At 49.2% G+C, this 18,729-nt stretch overlaps 3 protein-coding genes across 3 annotated transcripts in view; all 3 read right to left on the bottom strand.

Annotated features, from left to right (window-relative positions):
- The window catches only part of LOC135076629 (uncharacterized), a 16,809-nt gene extending 9,883 nt beyond the window's left edge, over nt 1–6,926 (bottom strand). Inside the window, exon 1 of the mRNA XM_063971053.1 lies at nt 464–6,926. Within this exon, the coding sequence (XP_063827123.1) occupies nt 464–6,175 (5,712 nt within the window). The 5' untranslated portion in view covers nt 6,176–6,926. The remainder of the gene's footprint in view (nt 1–463) is intronic.
- On the bottom strand, nt 6,237–9,238 carry LOC135076628 (uncharacterized). Its single transcript, XM_063971052.1, has 2 exons — nt 9,094–9,238; nt 6,237–8,755 (listed from the first exon to the last, which is right to left on the bottom strand). Exons 1-2 carry the CDS (start codon nt 9,236–9,238, stop codon nt 6,237–6,239), a joined length of 2,664 nt encoding a protein of 887 aa, XP_063827122.1.
- A 1,238-nt stretch (nt 9,239–10,476) lies between these two features.
- On the bottom strand, nt 10,477–18,295 carry LOC135076627 (uncharacterized). The gene is made up of 3 exons (XM_063971051.1): nt 16,778–18,295; nt 13,147–16,671; nt 10,477–10,506 (listed from the first exon to the last, which is right to left on the bottom strand). Exons 1-3 carry the CDS (start codon nt 18,293–18,295, stop codon nt 10,477–10,479), a joined length of 5,073 nt encoding a protein of 1,690 aa, XP_063827121.1.
- Nucleotides 18,296–18,729: the final 434 nt, after the last annotated feature.

The following is an 18,729-nucleotide window of genomic DNA, read 5'->3' as shown; positions in this document are numbered from 1 at the left end:
CAATTATTATTATTAGTATTATGATAAATTGACAATTTTTGAAATAAATTTACTTAATTAAACTCAATTAAACTCAATTCTGACTTCCATATGAAAGTAATGTTTTTATTGACTGACGTACTCAGCTCAGGTCACGTCACACTGTATATCGCGTCGTCCCCTTGCCTTAGTTTTCGGTCGTCAGTCAGCAAGTCTATAATGGTTTGGGTTATGACTTGAGGCTCTTGCACATCTCCAGGATTGTGTCCCGTGTTTTACAATCGCCTCTTCTGATGGTCATTTTTAGGTTATAGTCGAGGATTTTTGCCGTTGTCGCCCTCTCCGTACTGCTTATTAGTCGTGCAGTGGCATCGTTCTTGACGTTATCCGTGTAATAAGTACACGAATCTGTGTGTCGGGAGATGGCGACAACCGCATGTGGGACGCTTTGGAGGAGATGGGATTTTTTGGAAGTTGTACGCACAATAACCACTTCCCTGAAGGTGAGTCCCTGAGCTTCGTGGATTGTTAGGGTGCGAGATCCCGTTTTGGTTCCGTATCCCTGGCCGATTAGGAGAGCCTTTTCGGCCTGGGTGTGGACAAGATAGAGGGTGTCCTCTTGGTTCGGGATTTTTGCACCTGTGAATCCCTTCAGCTGAAGAGACCTCGTCAGGGTTTTGGCTGAGTATATGCCACTGTAGATTTCTCTAAGGGCATACGCTACGTCCTGTGGGTTCCTGTACGTACAAAGAAGTTCTTTTGTGACATTTGTGATGAGGTTTGGTCTGTTGTAAAGCAGCGGGAAGAGGTTATTGCGGTCTATGTAAGGGAGTTGATTGTTATCTCCTATCAATAGGGCTTCGCTGGCTTGGGCTATCTGAACTGCCATGACTATGGATCCGAAGTGGTTCATGAGGGCCTCGTCCACCATGATTCTGGTGCACGTCTCGCCTTCACTCATACCGTTGACTAGTAGGGATGCCATAGTTCTGACTCTCTTTTTGGCCCTTGCGCCTATTTTCGGTTCTAGTTTCTCTCTTAGGTCTTTCGCTGCTTCACATGTGGTTGTCACGATGATGTCGCGTGAAGTGTCGATTTGGGACATCACCCAGGTGGTTTTCCCGCAGCCGGGGACTCCGTTTACCCAAGTTATGGTTGGTTTTGTCCAGTGCTCCGGTTTCCCGCCTTTGTACAGGTCTCCTGCTATGGTTTCCGCCATTTCAAGAATCCTGTCGTCCAGCATCACCTTGGTGCACTTGGCTACCACCACTATTGGGTCTTCGGGAGGTGTGTTGAAATGTGTGTTGCCCTCGATTTCTGTCTTCTCCTCGTTCAGAGACACAAAACCACACGTATTGCTGTAGGCCGCCATATATGTACCTGCCATTTTTCCGTGAAGGACCGTGGCGGTATCGCTGTTGTATATGGCTGCCTCAGCCTCCTCCATTAGTGCTCCCAGCAGCCGCGCCGACCCCCATTGGTAGGCTTGCATGACACCTTTGCAAGTGTCTGTGCTCACCTTCCTGGTTGCCTTCGTCACTGCCACGAACTCCACGAAGGCATTTATAATGTGGTCTTGTGTCTCGTTTACTGGCAACAGTCTCGGGAGGGCTACTTGTCCCATATCTGCTCTACTGCGGGGTTGTGGTGGTGGTTCTGATTTTTGACGTGGTGGTGTTACGCAGTCTTCGACAGCTTTTTCAAGCGACATCATTCGTCGTAGTTTTGATTTTAGTTGTCCGGGTATGGCCTGTGCGGCTTCGGTCAAGGTGGACCACATTGATGCAGGTGTGGTGTGTGGATTTTGTGGGGTTCTTAGCTCTGCTGCTGCCCGAGACGCTTCTTCCTGGCACCGTGTTTGTAGTCTCTCCGAACCACTAATGGTCGGGTTGGTGACTGGATGATCCCAGCAGTCGGTGATTATTTGCGGGGTGACGTCCTCGCGGGATCCGGAGAGGAGATAACTTAGGTTTTGTCCTCTGTCCTCGTATATAACCATCTCGTGGTGTTTCGAAGACTGAATTACACCCATGTAATCTCTGGTTTCTCCTCCCCTGTATCCCACGATCATAGCGTCCACGCTTATTTTCCGGGCAGGTGTCGTCTGTGTGGATCGGGTCCCTAGTGAATTCAGCACTTTACACGCCAGTTGAAACTCTGTGACATCGAAATCGGTGGCGAATAGTACGACAGTCTTATTGTTCTTTCGCACTATTCGACACTCGACACCTTCGACTGTCGCTGTTTGTAGAGAGTTATAAACTTTTTTGCGCATCGTTGTTTTGAAGGTGCTGCCGTTCAGGAGGGCGCCTAGTCCTGGCGAGATGTTTACGGTGTTTTTGCCCATGGCGTTGCAGAAGGCTATTCCCAGTCTCTCTGTGTTGTTGTCCATATAGAGAGCTACTCCTCTTAATCTTATGCCCGGGCAACCCGGCTCTCCCATGTCAGTCATGTCCAGCTTTGGTTTTGGGTTTGTGTGTGTTGTTGTTTGTGTGTGTGGAGTGTTTGTAGTGGGTTGAGAAGGCGATATCCCGCTGTTTCGAGTTGACGCTATTCGTGCTACTCTCTGGATGAAATTTAGCAGCCGCACCCTGTCAGTCTTTGACTCCAATATTTTGTGTAGGTTTGTTTTGTTTAATTCCAGGTGAATGTTCATGGTCAAGTTGTACCTATCTGTCTGAAACCTTGGGCAGTCGAAAAGTACATGCCACACTGACTCGCTTTCTGTCTCGTCACATTCGCAGCCCGGTTTGTCCCTGAGACCGAATCTATGGAGATATTCTCCAAAGCCTCCATGTCCCGTTAGGATTTGTGTTTGGAGATGTGTTGGTCTATCTCCTCTTACTATCCGGTATGCTCTGTCGACGTCAGGGAAGAAGACTTTGGTGATCGTTCCCGTTTCGGAATTGTTATAGCGATCTTGCCACTTCTGTATGGTTTCTTCCCTGATTTTCCTCTTGATGTAGGATAGAGGTATTTCCGCGTAGTCGAGTGAGGAGTCGTCCTTGCTTGCTGCTGTTTTTGCTAGTTCGTCTGCCCTTTCATTTCCCGCTGTGCCCACGTGTGCCCTCAGCCAGAACAAACGCACGTTTCTGCCCTCCTCTCTGATTGTCGCCAAGTCTTCTCTTATGGCCTTTGCCAGGGGGTGGAGCAATTTGTAATTTGTCAACAACTCAAGCGATGATCTAGAATCGCTGAGAATGTTTACATTTGGCTCCTTGCTTTCTTTTGCCCTCGCTATAGCTCTGTAGAGTGCGTACATTTCAGATTGGAAGACAGTACACGCGCCGTCTAGCTTGAATGTGTCGTTTAGGGTCTCTCTGCCGTTTTCCCACCATGTAAGGGCCGCCCCCACTTTGCCATCCATTTTGCTACCGTCCGTGTAGATTTGAGGTCCGGTGATTTGGTGGGTGGCTTGGGTGTCGGCGTCCATGTTCTCGAGGAGTGTGAATTCCGCTGTTGTTGCCTCTGATGGGTGTGGAAGATTTTCAAATTTCACTTTTTCCTCGAGTTTCCTACCAGGCGGTAGATAGGCATCTGAGATTCCCTTTTTGGCTTCGTACAGTGTGGCGTTTTCCTGTATGCGTAGGTCTAGCGGGAGTGTTCCTGACAGAATGAGCGCTGAGGTCAAGGATGTTGTTCTGTATGCTTTGCAGATCTTTTGTGCAAATCCTCTTTGTAGAGCGCTGATGATTTTCGCATTCATCTGGAAGTGTGTTGCTTTTGACCAGGCGCATGCCCCGTACGTCATGATTGGCTCTATCACGGCGACGTATATGGTCCTGATGATCTCTCCGTTTAGGCCCCATGTCACTTTCGCCGCGCATGCTAGTTGCTTATAGATGTCTGTTGACTTCTTACATACTGCAGTCACATGCGCATTGAAATTCAGCCTCTTGTCTATTATCAGTCCGAGAAGTTTGATCTCATCCACCAGTGCTAGTGTCGTCCCTGACATTTGTATTTGGGGAGGGGTGTATTTGAGTCTCTTCGTTAGCAGCATGGCTTGAGTCTTGTGCGCTGCGAAGTTTAGCTTGTTCTGTACACCCCAGTTTACAATTTTCTCCAGCACCGTGTTGATGTTATCCTCCATCCCGTCCAGACTTTCCGAGGAGAAGACCAAGACCCCGTCGTCCGCAAACGCCTGACAGTGTACTCTTTCCCCGGACAGTAGTTGAAGTAAAGGGTCCAGTATTATGTTCCAAAAGGTTGGTCCTCCGATTGAACCTTGGACACAGCCCTTTGTAGTACCCCTTGTGCTCTTCGCTCCCGCGTAATGCACAGTTATTGATCTGTCCGAAAGGTATGAACACACCATCTTGTACAGGTTTCTGGGGCAGCCCCTGCTCGCAAGTTGTGTTTTTAGAGCCGGCCACCACGCGTTGTCGAAAGCGCCTTCTATATCCAGTGAGATCATTATTACAGACTTTTTACGGTCCAGTTCTTTCCTCACATGGTTTATGAGGTCGTAGAGGGCGTCCTCGGTCCCACGCTGCGGCATGAAACCGTACTGCTTTTGACTGAGTGTTGGAAGAATGTGCCATTGCAGTCGCCCCACCATTAGTTTTTCAACCGTTTTGCCCAGCACTGAAAGCAGGCCTATGGGACGGTATGACTTAGGGTGGGTGTAGTCTCCTTTTCCAGGTTTCCTCAGGATGACTACATGTGCGGCTTTCCAGCTGAGGGGAAAATGTGACAATTCCAAGCACTTGTTTGCAATTGCCATAAATACCCCCCTGCTGGCGTTTATTGCGTTGGCACATATGTCTGAAGTGAAGCCGTCCGGGCCCGGGGCTTTTTTGGGATTTTGTGCTTTAAGCACTGCGTCCACTTCTGCCTCGGTGAAAGGTGGGTCGTCCGGCTTCAGTCCAGGCATGTCTTCTGGGGCTCTGCTCTCCACTTCGGTTCTGAGTTGGGTGTGGTACGGTGTGTCCGTTATGGTGGTATCTTCAGGATAGAAGGTGCTCGCTAGGAGATTTGCCGATTCGTCGGGGCTCAGTGTGGCTCCGTCGGCTCCTCTTAGCAGCATGTCGTCCTCCCTTTTAGCTGTTTTCCTGATTACTCGGTATACACCGTCCCACATACTCTCTCTGTCTTGTGTTGTGCAGAACTCCTTCCAACTCTCAGTCTGGGCTTCCAAGCTTTTGTGGAGGTATTCCTCTTTAGCCTTAAGGTATTCTTGCAGTACGGACTCTTTTCTGGCTGGAGCGGCGTTCCGTATACGACGTTTTTTACGTAGAACGTCTCCTCGCATTTCGTCGAGGGTTTCGTTCCACCATGGAGGTGTTGGCTTGCCCCTTCTGTGGCCTATCTTGGGGATGGCGTGTGTACACGCTTCCTCAATGGATGTTGTGTAGCCTGTTATAATGGAGTCCATCCCCTCCCCGTCCGCGACCTCCCTTATTCTTTCTTCGCTGATGTTGTGCGACTCTAAGGATTTGAGTAGTTGGCTTCTGAACTCGGTCCATTTTGCCTTCTTGGTGTTGTATTGTCTGGTGGAGCTACGAACACAAGGTTGTAGTGTTTCTCCCAGTACCAGACTGAATGTGATGGCATTGTGGTCCGATGTTGTCAGGGTTCTATCCACCTTCCACTCTTTTATTTTCCCTAGTATACCGGTGGAGCAAGCTGTCACGTCTACGATACTAGTGCACAGCTTGCCCCTCCTGTACTCTTCGAAAGTTGGGGTGTCGCCGACGTTGAGTACATGGAGATCCATTTCGTTCAGAAAGGAACAGTATGCCTCTCCTCTGTCGTCGTTGGATCTGCTTCCCCACCAGTGGCTCCAGGCGTTTACGTCTCCTCCTATCAAGATATGTTGAGAGTTTAGTTTTTGGCATACCGCCTTTGTGCGTCTTAAGTAGGGCTCTATGTCTTTGTCTCCTTCGTAGTAGACTGACACGACTCCTATGCTCGTTTTGCCTGCCTGTAAAAGCACTGCTGCCTCAGTCTCTGTCACAAGCTGTGGGTCATGAATTACCCTCAGCTTGTCACTGAAAATAAGTATCGCCGCTTTGACAGGTTTCTGCCGGTTGATAGTGCACTGGATGACCTGTGTGCCTTTTGGGAGCTTCATAGTCCCTGTAGAGCCAACGTATGGTTCCTGGACTAGAGCTATGGCTGCTTTCATGTCCTCGGCTGCTTTGAGGAGTTCGGCGGTGGCTTGTTTGGAGCGTTGGAGGTTGGCTTGGATCATTGTAAGCCTCGTGTGTCCGTCTTCTCTTCTAGGAGACTGCCCTTGGGAGTTTGTGGCGCCCTTAGCAGTATGCCGTTTTGGAACGTGCTATCCGGTCCCACGTTTGTCGCTCAGGGCATATATCACTATATGCCATGTGGGGTGGTGTTTCTGGGTTGTCCCTCTTAGAGTTGGTGCAGTTTCTGCACTTCGGTGGATTACCTGCCGCTCTGTTCGGGCAATCTTGCCATGCGTGGTTTTCTCCACAGAAATTGCATAGTTGCTCCTTCTCCTTGCAAAGTGCCTTGGTGTGTCCGAAGCCTAGGCACTTGGAGCATTGTATGAGGGGCGACTGGTCTTCTACTGACCCTCGCTCGAGACCGATGTGTAGAACTCCCGCCTCGAGTATCCTGCTGTGCAATTTGGGGGACACTTCCAGCACCGGATGACACTGGTGTACGTTTCTTGCTCTTTTTCTGTAGCGTACCTTTACGAATCGGTCTTCCTTGGCCAAGTCTGTAAAGACTTTTTTGTTTTGGGCCTTGAGGTTTTCTATAAGTTCCTCATCCGTATGGTACGCCAAGATATTTTTAATTTTTATCAGGGGGTTTGACGCTTTCGCCTCTTTAACTATTAGGTTTTTGTTTTTAGAAATTTGGGTGCTTATTTTTTTGATGTTGTCGCCAGTGTCGCAGGTAAGCACCACCTTGCTGTTTTTGGCCTTTCGCACGCGTTCCACCGTGATTCCAGTTGTCTTGAAATCTAAAGTGTCTCTGATATCTGCCAGCACCTTGTCCCCGGTGTTTGTGGGGTCAGTGCTGGAAACTATTATCGCGTGGTTCGGCTTCTTGGGTGGTTTTGTTTTAAGTACCGCTGCGTACGATTTTGATTGTGCGACGTCGTTCACAGGCCGCGTCTGCTTATCTTTGTGGGCCGAGTTGAACCACACGAGGGTCTCCTTCAGGGTCCTGCTCTGGCTTGCCGCCTCAGCCACGTCCGCCCTTAGTGGATTGATGATGTCCTCCAATTGGGCGGTCGTGTCGGTGAGGGCTATTTCAGCACCCAATCCAAGAGCCCCCGCAGGTTGAGGACCGTTCCCGGCGTAGGTTATGTCTTTGAGCTCCTCGACGCCCTCAGCGATTTCGTTGGCTTTCCTTGCTATTGGTGTCAGTGCCTCCTTAAGGTCAGTCTTTATGTCTTCCCGTTTCGGGGTTGGTTTGGACTCGATGCTGGCCTTGAGGAGACCGATGGATTCCTCAATTCGTCGGAGGTCTCCTCTTATTCCCTCAAGGGCGGTAGCATCTGATGTTCGTTGGGGGCACTGCTCGGGGCTAGGTGGTGGGCTATATCGGATTGCCTTGGCCACTTTGGAGTCCTCCTTGATGTAGTGGAGTTCCGTCGCCAATGAGGTTACTTTATCCGATATTTCTTTTAGGACTGCGCTGTAGTCCTGTGCTGGGTTCTGCTTGGGTTCCGTGGAGTTTGCCGATGGTTTTGGGGGGGGGACTGAGGCTTGCGCGCGGGCCGACCTGACCTCTGCGTGGATGGCTTGGACTGTCTTGAACAATCCGTCCATCTCAAAGTCAAGCCAGCCCTGGACTTTGTCCACTGATGTATGGGTGCGTTGGTGGTCTGCACTTCCCTTTTGCATAGCTTCGGCAAACTCTTTTTGGAGAGAGCTCAGTGTCTTTGCATGCTCCCTCTCTACCTTTGCTAATTCCCTTGCGGACCTGGTCTTTTCAATTTCCAGGTTAAGGCGATGCCTTTGTCTGGAGTCCGCCAGGGCCAACACAAGTTCATATAGGTCGCTGAGGGCGTTTACAGCGATCGCCTTCACCTTTTTGTCCAAGTTTCGGGGCTTTTCCAATGCTGTTTTACCCTCCATCATGACTTCTCGGGCTCTCTCGGTTGCGAGATCTTTACTTACTGCCGTTCTTTGTCCGATGGGGGGGAGAAAACTTGGTCGTCCGCTGTAACTACCAGTATCGGAGGCGTCATCCTCCGAGGGTCCCTCCGTGTGCTCCCAGACCCCCAGGTCTGATAGCTCCTGGTCTATCTCTGAGATCCTTTCCTCGTAGTCGTCCTCGTCATCGCATTGCTGTGTCTCGACTGGTGTTGTGGACACAACGATGCTGTAGTGGTCGGCTCGTGGCGATGATGTCGGAGTGGAGTGTTGAGCAACGGGTGCGGGTCCCTCGGATTCTGTCGGAGTGGAGTCTTGAGCGACGGGTGCGGGTCCCTCGGATTCTGTCGGAGTGGAGTCTTGAGCGACGGGTGCGGGTCCCCCGGATTCTGGCTCCCTCGCCTCCAACTCTGGCGACGACAACAGTCCCGTTGTGGACGTTGGTGTTACTGGTGGTGTGGTGTCCTCGTTCGGTTTTGGTTTGGTTGGTGAGTCTCCTTGGAAGGATACTTCTGCGAGGTCTCTGTTGTCGTCTGCGGCGGCCATTCTCGCACTTGTTTGAGCATTCTTGATGGTAACCGCTCTGCGTAGGCCACCTGTGGACGTTTTCTTTCCTAGATCCTGCAGTAAGGCTATGCTTTTGCCAAGTTTAGGGTCTCCTTTCCTTGGCGCTGCATACCTTTTTTTCTGGATCCTTCCTGGGTGTTTTGTGGTTGTTGTTTTATTTGTGCTCTCTGACATGGGAGAGATTTCTTCTGTTTTTGTTGTTTGTGAAGTTGTTGTTTTTTTGTCAAAAGTGAGTGTTAATGTTTTCTTCTTAGGTGGAGGGGTGGGGGTTTTTGGGGTGGGATTTTTGGGGTCAGCAAAGGGGGCCTCGGACCTCTTTGCTGACCCGGAAGGGGGGGATGAGGGGGTCATTGACCCGATGGGGGAGGGGGGAGGTGGGGGGGGGGTGTGGGGGCCTTGCGGCCCCCGGGGGGGGGGGTCTGCCCGGTTGAGGCAGTTGGGGTGTGGGAGGGGATCCGTGACGTCTCACTCTCTGTGATGGTTGTGTTGCCATCTAGAGGAGAGCCCGGAGGGGGTGCCGGCGCCTTTGTGTCAGTCTTGTCACCCACTGTTTTTCCCCGAGATGTTGTGGGGGCCTGTGTGGGTTTTGAAGTTGAAGACGACGACGACGACATGGTGTGTTAGTTGTTAGTTATTTATTGTATGTCAAAATTGAGTTAAATTAATTATTAATATAAATTTTTTGGGAAAGTATGTCAAGTTATATTATTTATTTATTTATAATTATAATTTTGTATTCTTAATACTATTTACTTATATTCTACTTATGCTATCTTACGTCTAATTTAGGTTTTTGGGGGGTTGTGATGATTTTTATGGGGAAGGAGGGGGAAATTTGAAAAACCCTAGGGGCCAATCGCTCAGATTTTTTGAGACGATTCAAACGAGCCCAAGCACGACTCTCTAGCTCCAAAAATGGCCGAGATATCGAGATGAGGGGGTGAGGTAGGGTTTTTCCGGGGGGGGGGGGGGGGGGGGTCTCGCGGGGAGGCTGAGGGGGTGAGGGGGGGGGCGGGGGGGGGGGTCTCGCGGGGAGGCTGAGGGGGTGAGGGGGGGGGGGGGGCGGGGGGGGGGGGGTCTCGCGGGGAGGCTGAGGGGGTGGGGGGGGGGGCGGGGGGGGGGTCTCGCGGGGAGGCTGAGGGGGTGGGGGGGGGGGGGCAGTGGGGGGGGGGTCAGGGGTGGGTTGGTAAGGGGGGATGGTCTTATAGGGGTGGCCCTATAAGACTTATAGAAGGGGTGGGAAAGTTAGGGGGGTGAGGTGAGGGGTGGGGGGTGAGGGTGGGGGTGGAGGGTGAGGGGGTGTCCGAGGGTGTGGGAAGGTCCTGGTGTCCCGACGCGAAGAGTCCTGGAACGAGCTCTCTACGACGTACCGTTCAGGAGTTCCCTGGAGTACCTTCCAGCCTGTGTTGCCTGTCTTCAGCGCTGGTACTCCGGATTCCTCGGTCCCTCTCCGACGTCTTCAGGTGTGGCTGTGTTGAGGTAGGTTATGGACAGTGGCGCCAGTCTGGCGGCACGTGTCTGCCTCGAGCCCGGGGTCACGCCAATTGTATGGGAAATTGGGTACCTTCAGACGTCCCTCACGCCCGCTGGGATGCACCGATTGTCCTGATCGACCCGTCAGATGAAAGGGGAAGATGTGGACAATACGATGGTGAAAAGTTTGTGTGAAAGTGACTCACCGCTGAGATGTTATTTCACCGGGACTTTAAGGTCCTGTATCTCCGAAGTCCTTAGGGATACAGGTTTGCCCACATGAATCCTGGTGAGTCAGGCACTGCACTGTCACTTTACACACACGGAAGGGAGTTTTGAGCACTTTAGCCTATTTTTGCGAATTTTTAACGCGGAGCTGTTAGCGTTTCGTGTCGCTAGGAGGCGAGTACTGGGTTAGGGTTAGGTTAGGTTAGGTTAGGTTAGGTTAGGTTAGGTTAGGTTAGGTTAGGTTAGGTTAGGTTAGGTTAGGTTAGGTTAGGTTAGGTTAGGTTAGGTTAGGTTAGGTTAGGTTAGGTTAGGTTAGGTTAGGTTAGGTTAGGTTAGGTTAGGTTAGGTTAGGTTAGGTTAGGTTAGGTTAGGTTAGGTTAGGTTAGGTTAGGTTAGGTTAGGTTAGGTTAGGTTAGGTTAGGTTAGGTTAGGTTAGGTTAGGTTAGGTTAGGTTAGGTTAGGTTAGGTTAGGTTAGGTTAGGTTAGGTTAGGTTAGGTTAGGTTAGGTTAGGTTAGGTTAGGTTAGGTTAGGTTAGGTTAGGTTAGGTTAGGTTAGGTTAGGTTAGGTTAGGTTAGGTTAGGTTAGGTTAGGTTAGGTTAGGTTAGGTTAGGTTAGGTTAGGTTAGGTTAGGTTAGGTTAGGTTAGGTTAGGTTAGGTTAGGTTAGGTTAGGTTAGGTTAGGTTAGGTTAGGTTAGGTTAGGTTAGGTTAGGTTAGGTTAGGTTAGGTTAGGTTAGGTTAGGTTAGGTTAGGTTAGGTTAGGTTAGGTTAGGTTAGGTTAGGTTAGGTTAGGTTAGGTTAGGTTAGGTTAGGTTAGGTTAGGTTAGGTTAGGTTAGGTTAGGTTAGGTTAGGTTAGGTTAGGTTAGGTTAGGTTAGGTTAGGTTAGGTTAGGTTAGGTTAGGTTAGGTTAGGTTAGGTTAGGTTAGGTTAGGTTAGGTTAGGTTAGGTTAGGTTAGGTTAGGTTAGGTTAGGTTAGGTTAGGTTAGGTTAGGTTAGGTTAGGTTAGGTTAGGTTAGGTTAGGTTAGGTTAGGTTAGGTTAGGTTAGGTTAGGTTAGGTTAGGTTAGGTTAGGTTAGGTTAGGTTAGGTTAGGTTAGGTTAGGTTAGGTTAGGTTAGGTTAGGTTAGGTTAGGTTAGGTTAGGTTAGGTTAGGTTAGGTTAGGTTAGGTTAGGTTAGGTTAGGTTAGGTTAGGTTAGGTTAGGTTAGGTTAGGTTAGGTTAGGTTAGGTTAGGTTAGGTTAGGTTAGGTTAGGTTAGGTTAGGTTAGGTTAGGTTAGGTTAGGTTAGGTTAGGTTAGGTTAGGTTAGGTTAGGTTAGGTTAGGTTAGGTTAGGTTAGGTTAGGTTAGGTTAGGTTAGGTTAGGTTAGGTTAGGTTAGGTTAGGTTAGGTTAGGTTAGGTTAGGTTAGGTTAGGTTAGGTTAGGTTAGGTTAGGTTAGGTTAGGTTAGGTTAGGTTAGGTTAGGTTAGGTTAGGTTAGGTTAGGTTAGGTTAGGTTAGGTTAGGTTAGGTTAGGTTAGGTTAGGTTAGGTTAGGTTAGGTTAGGTTAGGTTAGGTTAGGTTAGGTTAGGTTAGGTTAGGTTAGGTTAGGTTAGGTTAGGTTAGGTTAGGTTAGGTTAGGTTAGGTTAGGTTAGGTTAGGTTAGGTTAGGTTAGGTTAGGTTAGGTTAGGTTAGGTTAGGTTAGGTTAGGTTAGGTTAGGTTAGGTTAGGTTAGGTTAGGTTAGGTTAGGTTAGGTTAGGTTAGGTTAGGTTAGGTTAGGTTAGGTTAGGTTAGGTTAGGTTAGGTTAGGTTAGGTTAGGTTAGGTTAGGTTAGGTTAGGTTAGGTTAGGTTAGGTTAGGTTAGGTTAGGTTAGGTTAGGTTAGGTTAGGTTAGGTTAGGTTAGGTTAGGTTAGGTTAGGTTAGGTTAGGTTAGGTTAGGTTAGGTTAGGTTAGGTTAGGTTAGGTTAGGTTAGGTTAGGTTAGGTTAGGTTAGGTTAGGTTAGGTTAGGTTAGGTTAGGTTAGGTTAGGTTAGGTTAGGTTAGGTTAGGTTAGGTTAGGTTAGGTTAGGTTAGGTTAGGTTAGGTTAGGTTAGGTTAGGTTAGGTTAGGTTAGGTTAGGTTAGGTTAGGTTAGGTTAGGTTAGGTTAGGTTAGGTTAGGTTAGGTTAGGTTAGGTTAGGTTAGGTTAGGTTAGGTTAGGTTAGGTTAGGTTAGGTTAGGTTAGGTTAGGTTAGGTTAGGTTAGGTTAGGTTAGGTTAGGTTAGGTTAGGTTAGGTTTTTTTTTTTTTTTTTTTTTTTTTTTTTTTTTTTTAATTTTTCAGCTTTCCCCTGATATTTATTTTTCAGGGATCTTGTTTTTACTGGGGATTTTTAGTTTTTGTTCTTTCTCTTTTGTTTTCTATTTTCTTTTCAAAAAAAAATACAATTTTTCTTATATCTATTACATATTTTTTATCTATTTATCTTATCTAGTACAATCTTATATTGTATAATATCTTATCTTATGCATTTATAAACTATCTTTCTATGTATCTATCGGGTGCTTACTATACATTTCAAACTTATATCTATTTCTTCCTTTTTTCTTATCTAAGTTAACTACTAACATTTTACAGTTTGCTACAGTTTCCTTTCCTACTTTGTTATAAGCTTATCCTATTTTTATTTATACATATTTATCTTTTATTATTTACTTTTTATGTACTCAACATAAAAGAAATAATACTTAGTTTACTTATTTTTATTGTTTACTTTTTCACATATTTGTATACTATATTCTAGGAATTTGCTCCTTTTACTTTTATCTAACATAATCTCATGTAGTTTATCTATTTCTAGTCTTACATCTATTGCCTGTTCTAGGTCGAATCTCAATCTTTCGAAAATCGGGCATTCCACCAGCAAGTGGGGGACTGTCTCCTCAACCAGATCATCACACGCACACGATGGGCTCTCCCGACACTTGAATCGGTTCAAGTATTGGGCGAACCCACCGTGCCCCGTGAGGATCTGCGTGAGTTTCCCATAGGGTTGCACGCTCCTGATCATCCTATACGCCTGCGCTGCGCTTGGGAGGAACAACTTGGTGGTTTTTGCGGTCTGCTCCGTTTGGTACCGCTTTTCCCATTCGCCAATCGTATCTTGGCGTAAAATACGCTTAACGAATGAGATAGGGCACTCATCATAGTCCGGTTTCTTCTTTAGTCTAAGCGCTGCCTCTTTCGCGAGCTCATCCGCCCGCTCGTTTCCCTCCATCCCCGCGTGGGCCTTGATCCAGAAGAGTTTGATGGTTTTGCCGTTTTCAGCTGCCTCTTGGATGTTCTTCCTGGTCTCAATCACGAGAGGATGGAGAGAAACGCCACGGGTGATTGTCTCCAGCGCAGATCTGGAGTCGCTGTAGATACTGAAGATTCCACCGGTCCTATGTGCCTTAATTATTGCTGTTGCCTTAGTTATTGCAAGAAGTTCGGCCTGAAAAACAGTGCAGAACTCCTCCAGTTTAAGTTTCTTGACCGTGATCTCCGCACCATCATTCCATAATGATAAGGCTGCGCCGACCTTCCCCTCTATCTTGCTTCCGTCTGTAAAGACTTGGGGTCCGTCATTGACTCTCTGGATGAGATCTGCACTATTTTCCACCATCCCAAACTCTAGGTATGCTATTTTGGCTGGATGAGGTGCCCTTGCGTAAGGTATCGGCACTTCTACTGCTCGGTCTTCTACTACTCTCCGGGAATATCCTTTCTTTATCTCATAAAGAGAGGCTGCCTCTCTGATCCTAAGATCAAGTGGAAGCAGCCCGGAGAGTACCAGAGCCGAGTTGAGCGAGGTCGTCCTGTACGCCTTAACCATTTTTTGAGCAAAACCACGTTGCACCTCGTTTAGGTGTTTCCTGATTCCCAATTTGCTGGCAGCTGGTGACCATGCACTCGACGCGTACATGATGATCGGCTCTATAACGGCGACGTAAATCGTCCTGATGATCTCCGACGAGAGCCCCCATTCGACTTTGGCTGCTCTAGCCAGTTGTTTATAGATGTTGAGTGCCTTACGACAGACGTTTGCCACGTGTGAATTGAACGTGAGTTTTTCGTCTATCGTAAGGCCCAACAACTTAATCTCTTTCGACAAAGCAATGTCCCCCCCGCCCATGCTCAGGATCGGGGTGTCGTGTTTGAGCTTGTTTGTTATCACCATTGCATTGGTCTTATGTGGTGCAAACTTTAGCTTATTTGCGACACCCCAATCCCAAACATAGGCCAGAGCGGCATTTGCCTGTCTCTGAACTTCTTGGGCCGTCTCCCCGGAGAACACCAGCACGACGTCGTCCGCGAAGGCCTGACAGTAATCTCCCCTATTTCCAAGTCCCTTCAGCAGTGGGTCCAACAGAATATTCCAGAAGGTTGGTCCCCCGATAGACCCCTGGACACATCCCTTAGTGGTTTCGACAGCGTGTTCCGCTCCTGCGTACCTTACCCTCACCATGCGATCTGTGAGATAACTATCCACGACTTTCCGGATGTTTTTTGGACACTTTAACTCCTCTAATCTGCATCGGATCGCGGGCCACCATGCGCTATCGAAGGCTCCCTCTATATCAAGCGACACCATCACCATGATCTTCTTTCGCTTGAGGCCGCTCTTGATGTGTGTCATCATGTCGTAGAGGGAGTCCTCGGTACTGCGCTGCGGTGTGAACCCATACTGCGTTTTGCACAGGTGGTCTGCTGTGTGCCATCTGATCCGTCGTACCAGCATCTTCTCAAAGATCTTCCCCAGCACCGGCAAAAGTCCAATCGGCCGGTACGATTTGGGGGTTGTGTAGTTCTCCTTTCCTGGCTTGGGCAAGATAACGACCACTGCCTCCTTCCAGATTGTGGGAAAGTGATAGACACTCAGGCACTTATTAGCAAACTCCAGGAACAGTTTAGGGTCATGGTTTATGGCCACTCTGCATATGTCTGCCGTTAATCCGTCTACCCCCGGGGCCTTCTTGGGATTGAAGCTCTCCACTGCCCACCTGAGTTCTTCCATGGTGAATGGGGGGTCGGATGAGTCATCATCTTCCCCCTCATTCACCGTTTCCGCTCTTAGTCTCAGTGCCTTGTGAGCTTCATTATCCTCATGAATGTCATCCTTGGGGTAGAAGGTCTCCGACAGAAGTTTTGCGGACCCATCTCCCTCCATGACTCTACCGTCCCTGATCAGTGGAGTGTCTTCTTGGCGATTTGTCGTCCGGCCTATCACTCGATAAATGCCGTCCCACATACTTTCTCGCTCTTGTTTACCACAGAAGCTCTTCCAGCTCTCGGTTTTAGTGTTTTTAACAAGCCGCGTGTACTCATTCTTTGCCTGGAGGTATTCCTGGAGAACAACCTCCCGGCGCTCCTGAGCTGCTCCCGCTATTCTTCTTCTGAGTCTCTTTACTTCCGCTTTCTTTTCTGACAACTGTTCCGTCCACCAAGGCAATCCTTTTCTTTTCCCTTCCTTAATTTTGGGTATGTGCTTCTCACACGCCTCATCTATCCCTTTAGTATACTGCTCTATTTTCTTATCTAATTCTTCCTTAGTTGTAACACTTCCTATTTCCTCTCTATTAATTCTATCCCTTTCCCAGATAAGAGTGAGCTCCTCTCGGAGCTCAACCCAGTTTGCCTTCCTTGTATTAAATTTTCTAGTGGTTCTTTTTACATCTATCCCCTTTGATTTTTCCAATTTTATTTCGAAAAGAATTGCCCTGTGGTCGGATACAGTCATGTCAGCGTTCAGCCTCCAGTTGTCGACTCGGTCTAGCAGGTCCTCCGTGCAAGTTGTTATGTCCACGCAGCTTGTGTACCTTCGCCCTCCTCTGTGGTAATCGTACGTGGGTTCGGTTCCTCTGTTGAGTATGTGTAGGCCCATCTCATCAAGTGCCGCTCCAAGTGTCTCTCCCCTTCTATTTGTGTCAACACTCCCCCACCAGATGCTCCAGGAATTCACATCTCCCCCCAGCACCGTGCTCCTGCCCCCCGTCCTCTCCAAGATATCCCTGATGCTCCCAATGTCCGCTTCGATGTCGCCATCGCCCTGCAGATACACCGAAACCACCAAGATCTCCCACGCCGCGGTCCTGAGCTTAGCAACTGCTATGTTCTCGGTGGTGAGCGTAGGGCACAAGGTCAGGTCGATGCTGTCGTCGAACAGCACGATTGCTGCCTTTACCGTCCCACCTCCGCTCACCGCACTCTGCACCACTCTGGTCCCTCGGTAGGTCTTGAGTATCCTGGTGGCTCCGGTGTAAGGCTCCTGGACTAGCGCAAAGGCAAGTTTCCCCTTCGCAGCTTCCATCATCAGCTCGTCTGTTGCTTGGGAGCACCTTTGGAGATTGGCCTGGACAACACGGTACCGGGTTTCGATGTTTTGCTGGAGTTCCGCCTGGGTGCCCTTAACAATACGCGACTTTAGCCCTCGCTATCGCGTCCCACTTCCGACGCACTGAGCATTCAGGGCTAAAGGCGTTATGCTCCAGGTTCTCCGAGAACTTTGCCGCCGTGCAGTTGCAACATCTAGGGCTGTCCCCCGCCATCCAATCTGCGCAGTCCTGTTTCATGTGGGGGCCACCGCAATGGCTGCACTTGGGAACACTCTCCCTGCAGAACTTGCGTCCGTGGCCATACCCCAAACACATTGAGCACTGGACCAGGGGCGACTGGTCCTCAACCCTCACACGCTGCATATCAATGTGCACGTATCCCCGGCCTACCAAATTGTTGTACAGACGCGGCGACACCCTCAACACTACGTGGTCGCAATGCTGGTTCCTCGCCTTGCGTCTGTACTTGATGTCGAATTTGGCATCCTCTCCGTTGAGTCCCTTAAGAACCTCCCCATTTTGGTTCTTGAAGGCCGCCATTATGTCCTCGTCACTGTTCATCTTAAGGACGTCCTTCAGAACCACCATGGGGTCATGGTTCTTAATTTCCTCGACGGTGAGATGGTCCTCTGCACCCTTAAGGCGCTCCTTTACACGCCGTCGAGCCTCCTCCGTCTTGCACCCGATCACCACTCTCCGATCCTTCACCTTCCGGACTCGTTCCACGGTCACCCACCCGTCCTTGGCGTTCACCGATTTGCGCACTCTGTCCAGTACCTCGTCCCCGGTCTCTTTCTCATCTTTTGATGTTATGATTACAGAGTGCAGCGCCGGCCGGATCGCGCCAGGTCTACCCGATGTTGTGGCAGCAGCCTCGGCGTAAGATATTGGTGCCGTTTTCTCCGCTTCAAGTCCCTGTCGCAGCTTCTCAAGCTCCAGGTAAGTCTTGTTTATAGTCTCCCCCTGGACCTTGAGGAGCTCCACAATGTCCTTCGTCCCCATATCCCTTCTCCCTTCGTCCACATCATTTCCCATCCGTCCCTCATTCAGTCCTATTTCCTCAGTATTAACCCCAACACTTTTTGTTTCAGGTGGCGTTGTTGCTGCGGCTGCGGGTGTCTTCGCGCCGGTCGTCTTACGGGTAAGTTCCTCCGCGTACTCCTTAATCAGCCGGTAGAGGTTGTCCACCGCCAGGATGGCCCCAGCCTTGAGGTCTGTCTTCATGTTGCGAGATTTATTAACATTAAATTTCGCGTACACGAGCCAGTCTCTAGCTTCGGCCATCCTGCCGGTGGGCCCCCTCTTCTTCGGCGCTGGCATCTGCACCTCCTCGGCCGTGTCCGCAGACGGCCTTCGCGTCGGCAGCTCTTTGAGCTGTCGAGGAGACGCAGCCTTCTGTTTCACCGTCCGAGAAGGTGCAGGTGCCTTGCCCTGCTCCGGCTGCTCGGGGGTATGCGGGTGTGTCTTCGATGTGCAAGGCCGGGGTTCACTGAGTCCCGCTTCCCACTCTCCTATGCTACGCCTCACTTTAGATGTCGCGGCGGCGTTGGGGCTAAGGCCAGCCTTAGCCGTCTCAGGGGAGAGCCTGGGGCTCCTGTCATTGTCCGTCTTACTTTTAGCTGGGGTTCGGATGGTAGCCATTTTCAGGGGAAAGCTACGTCCCTTGTCAGAAAGTAAATGAAAGGTCTATATGAGACCTCGTAAATTACAAACAACAAAAAGGTTTGTATAAGTTTTAAAATATGTTGTCTAATGTGTCCTATCTTTTAGTTCCAGGTGTTCCCGATCAAGCCGTGCAGCCGACGCAGCGTCCGGTAAGTCCCTAGTATATTACTATCAGTCACTGGTTACTTATCTTTCCTTTGCAGATACCAGGTGCGGCGGCGTCACGTCCAGAAGCGAAGAAAACCCGAAAAAACAATTGAAAAAATCAAAAATCGCGTCAAACCAAAAGATAGGGTCCTTAAAATTAACTCAAACTTCACCTACGAGTCGCCCAGGTACGATACTACAATAATCTAGCGAAAAACGAAATAATAATTTTTTGCCCAATCTACAAAGTTCACCTGGTAAAA

Source organism: Ostrinia nubilalis, chromosome 12 (assembly GCF_963855985.1).
Source record: "Ostrinia nubilalis chromosome 12, ilOstNubi1.1, whole genome shotgun sequence".
Classification (NCBI taxonomy): Eukaryota; Metazoa; Arthropoda; class Insecta; order Lepidoptera; family Crambidae; genus Ostrinia; species Ostrinia nubilalis.
This window is presented reverse-complemented; position numbering and strand designations above follow the sequence as displayed.

Excerpts from the sequence above, each read along its gene's own strand:
- LOC135076627 (XM_063971051.1), bottom strand. The coding sequence starts at position 18,295 with ATGGCTACCATCCGAACCCCAGCTAAAAGTAAGACGGACAATGACAGG. Across the intron at positions 16,672-16,777 it reads CCTTTAGCCCTGAATGCTCA|GCCAATCTCCAAAGGTGCTC; the intron begins GTGCGTCGGAAG and ends CGTGTTGTCCAG. Across the intron at positions 10,507-13,146 it reads ACCTAGAACAGGCAATAGAT|TACTCGCCTCCTAGCGACAC; the intron begins GTAAGACTAGAA and ends ACCCTAACCCAG.
- LOC135076628 (XM_063971052.1), bottom strand. The coding sequence starts at position 9,238 with ATGTCGTCGTCGTCGTCTTCAACTTCAAAACCCACACAGGCCCCCACA. Across the intron at positions 8,756-9,093 it reads CAACACAACCATCACAGAGA|GAAGGATCCAGAAAAAAAGG; the intron begins GTGAGACGTCAC and ends CAAAACACCCAG.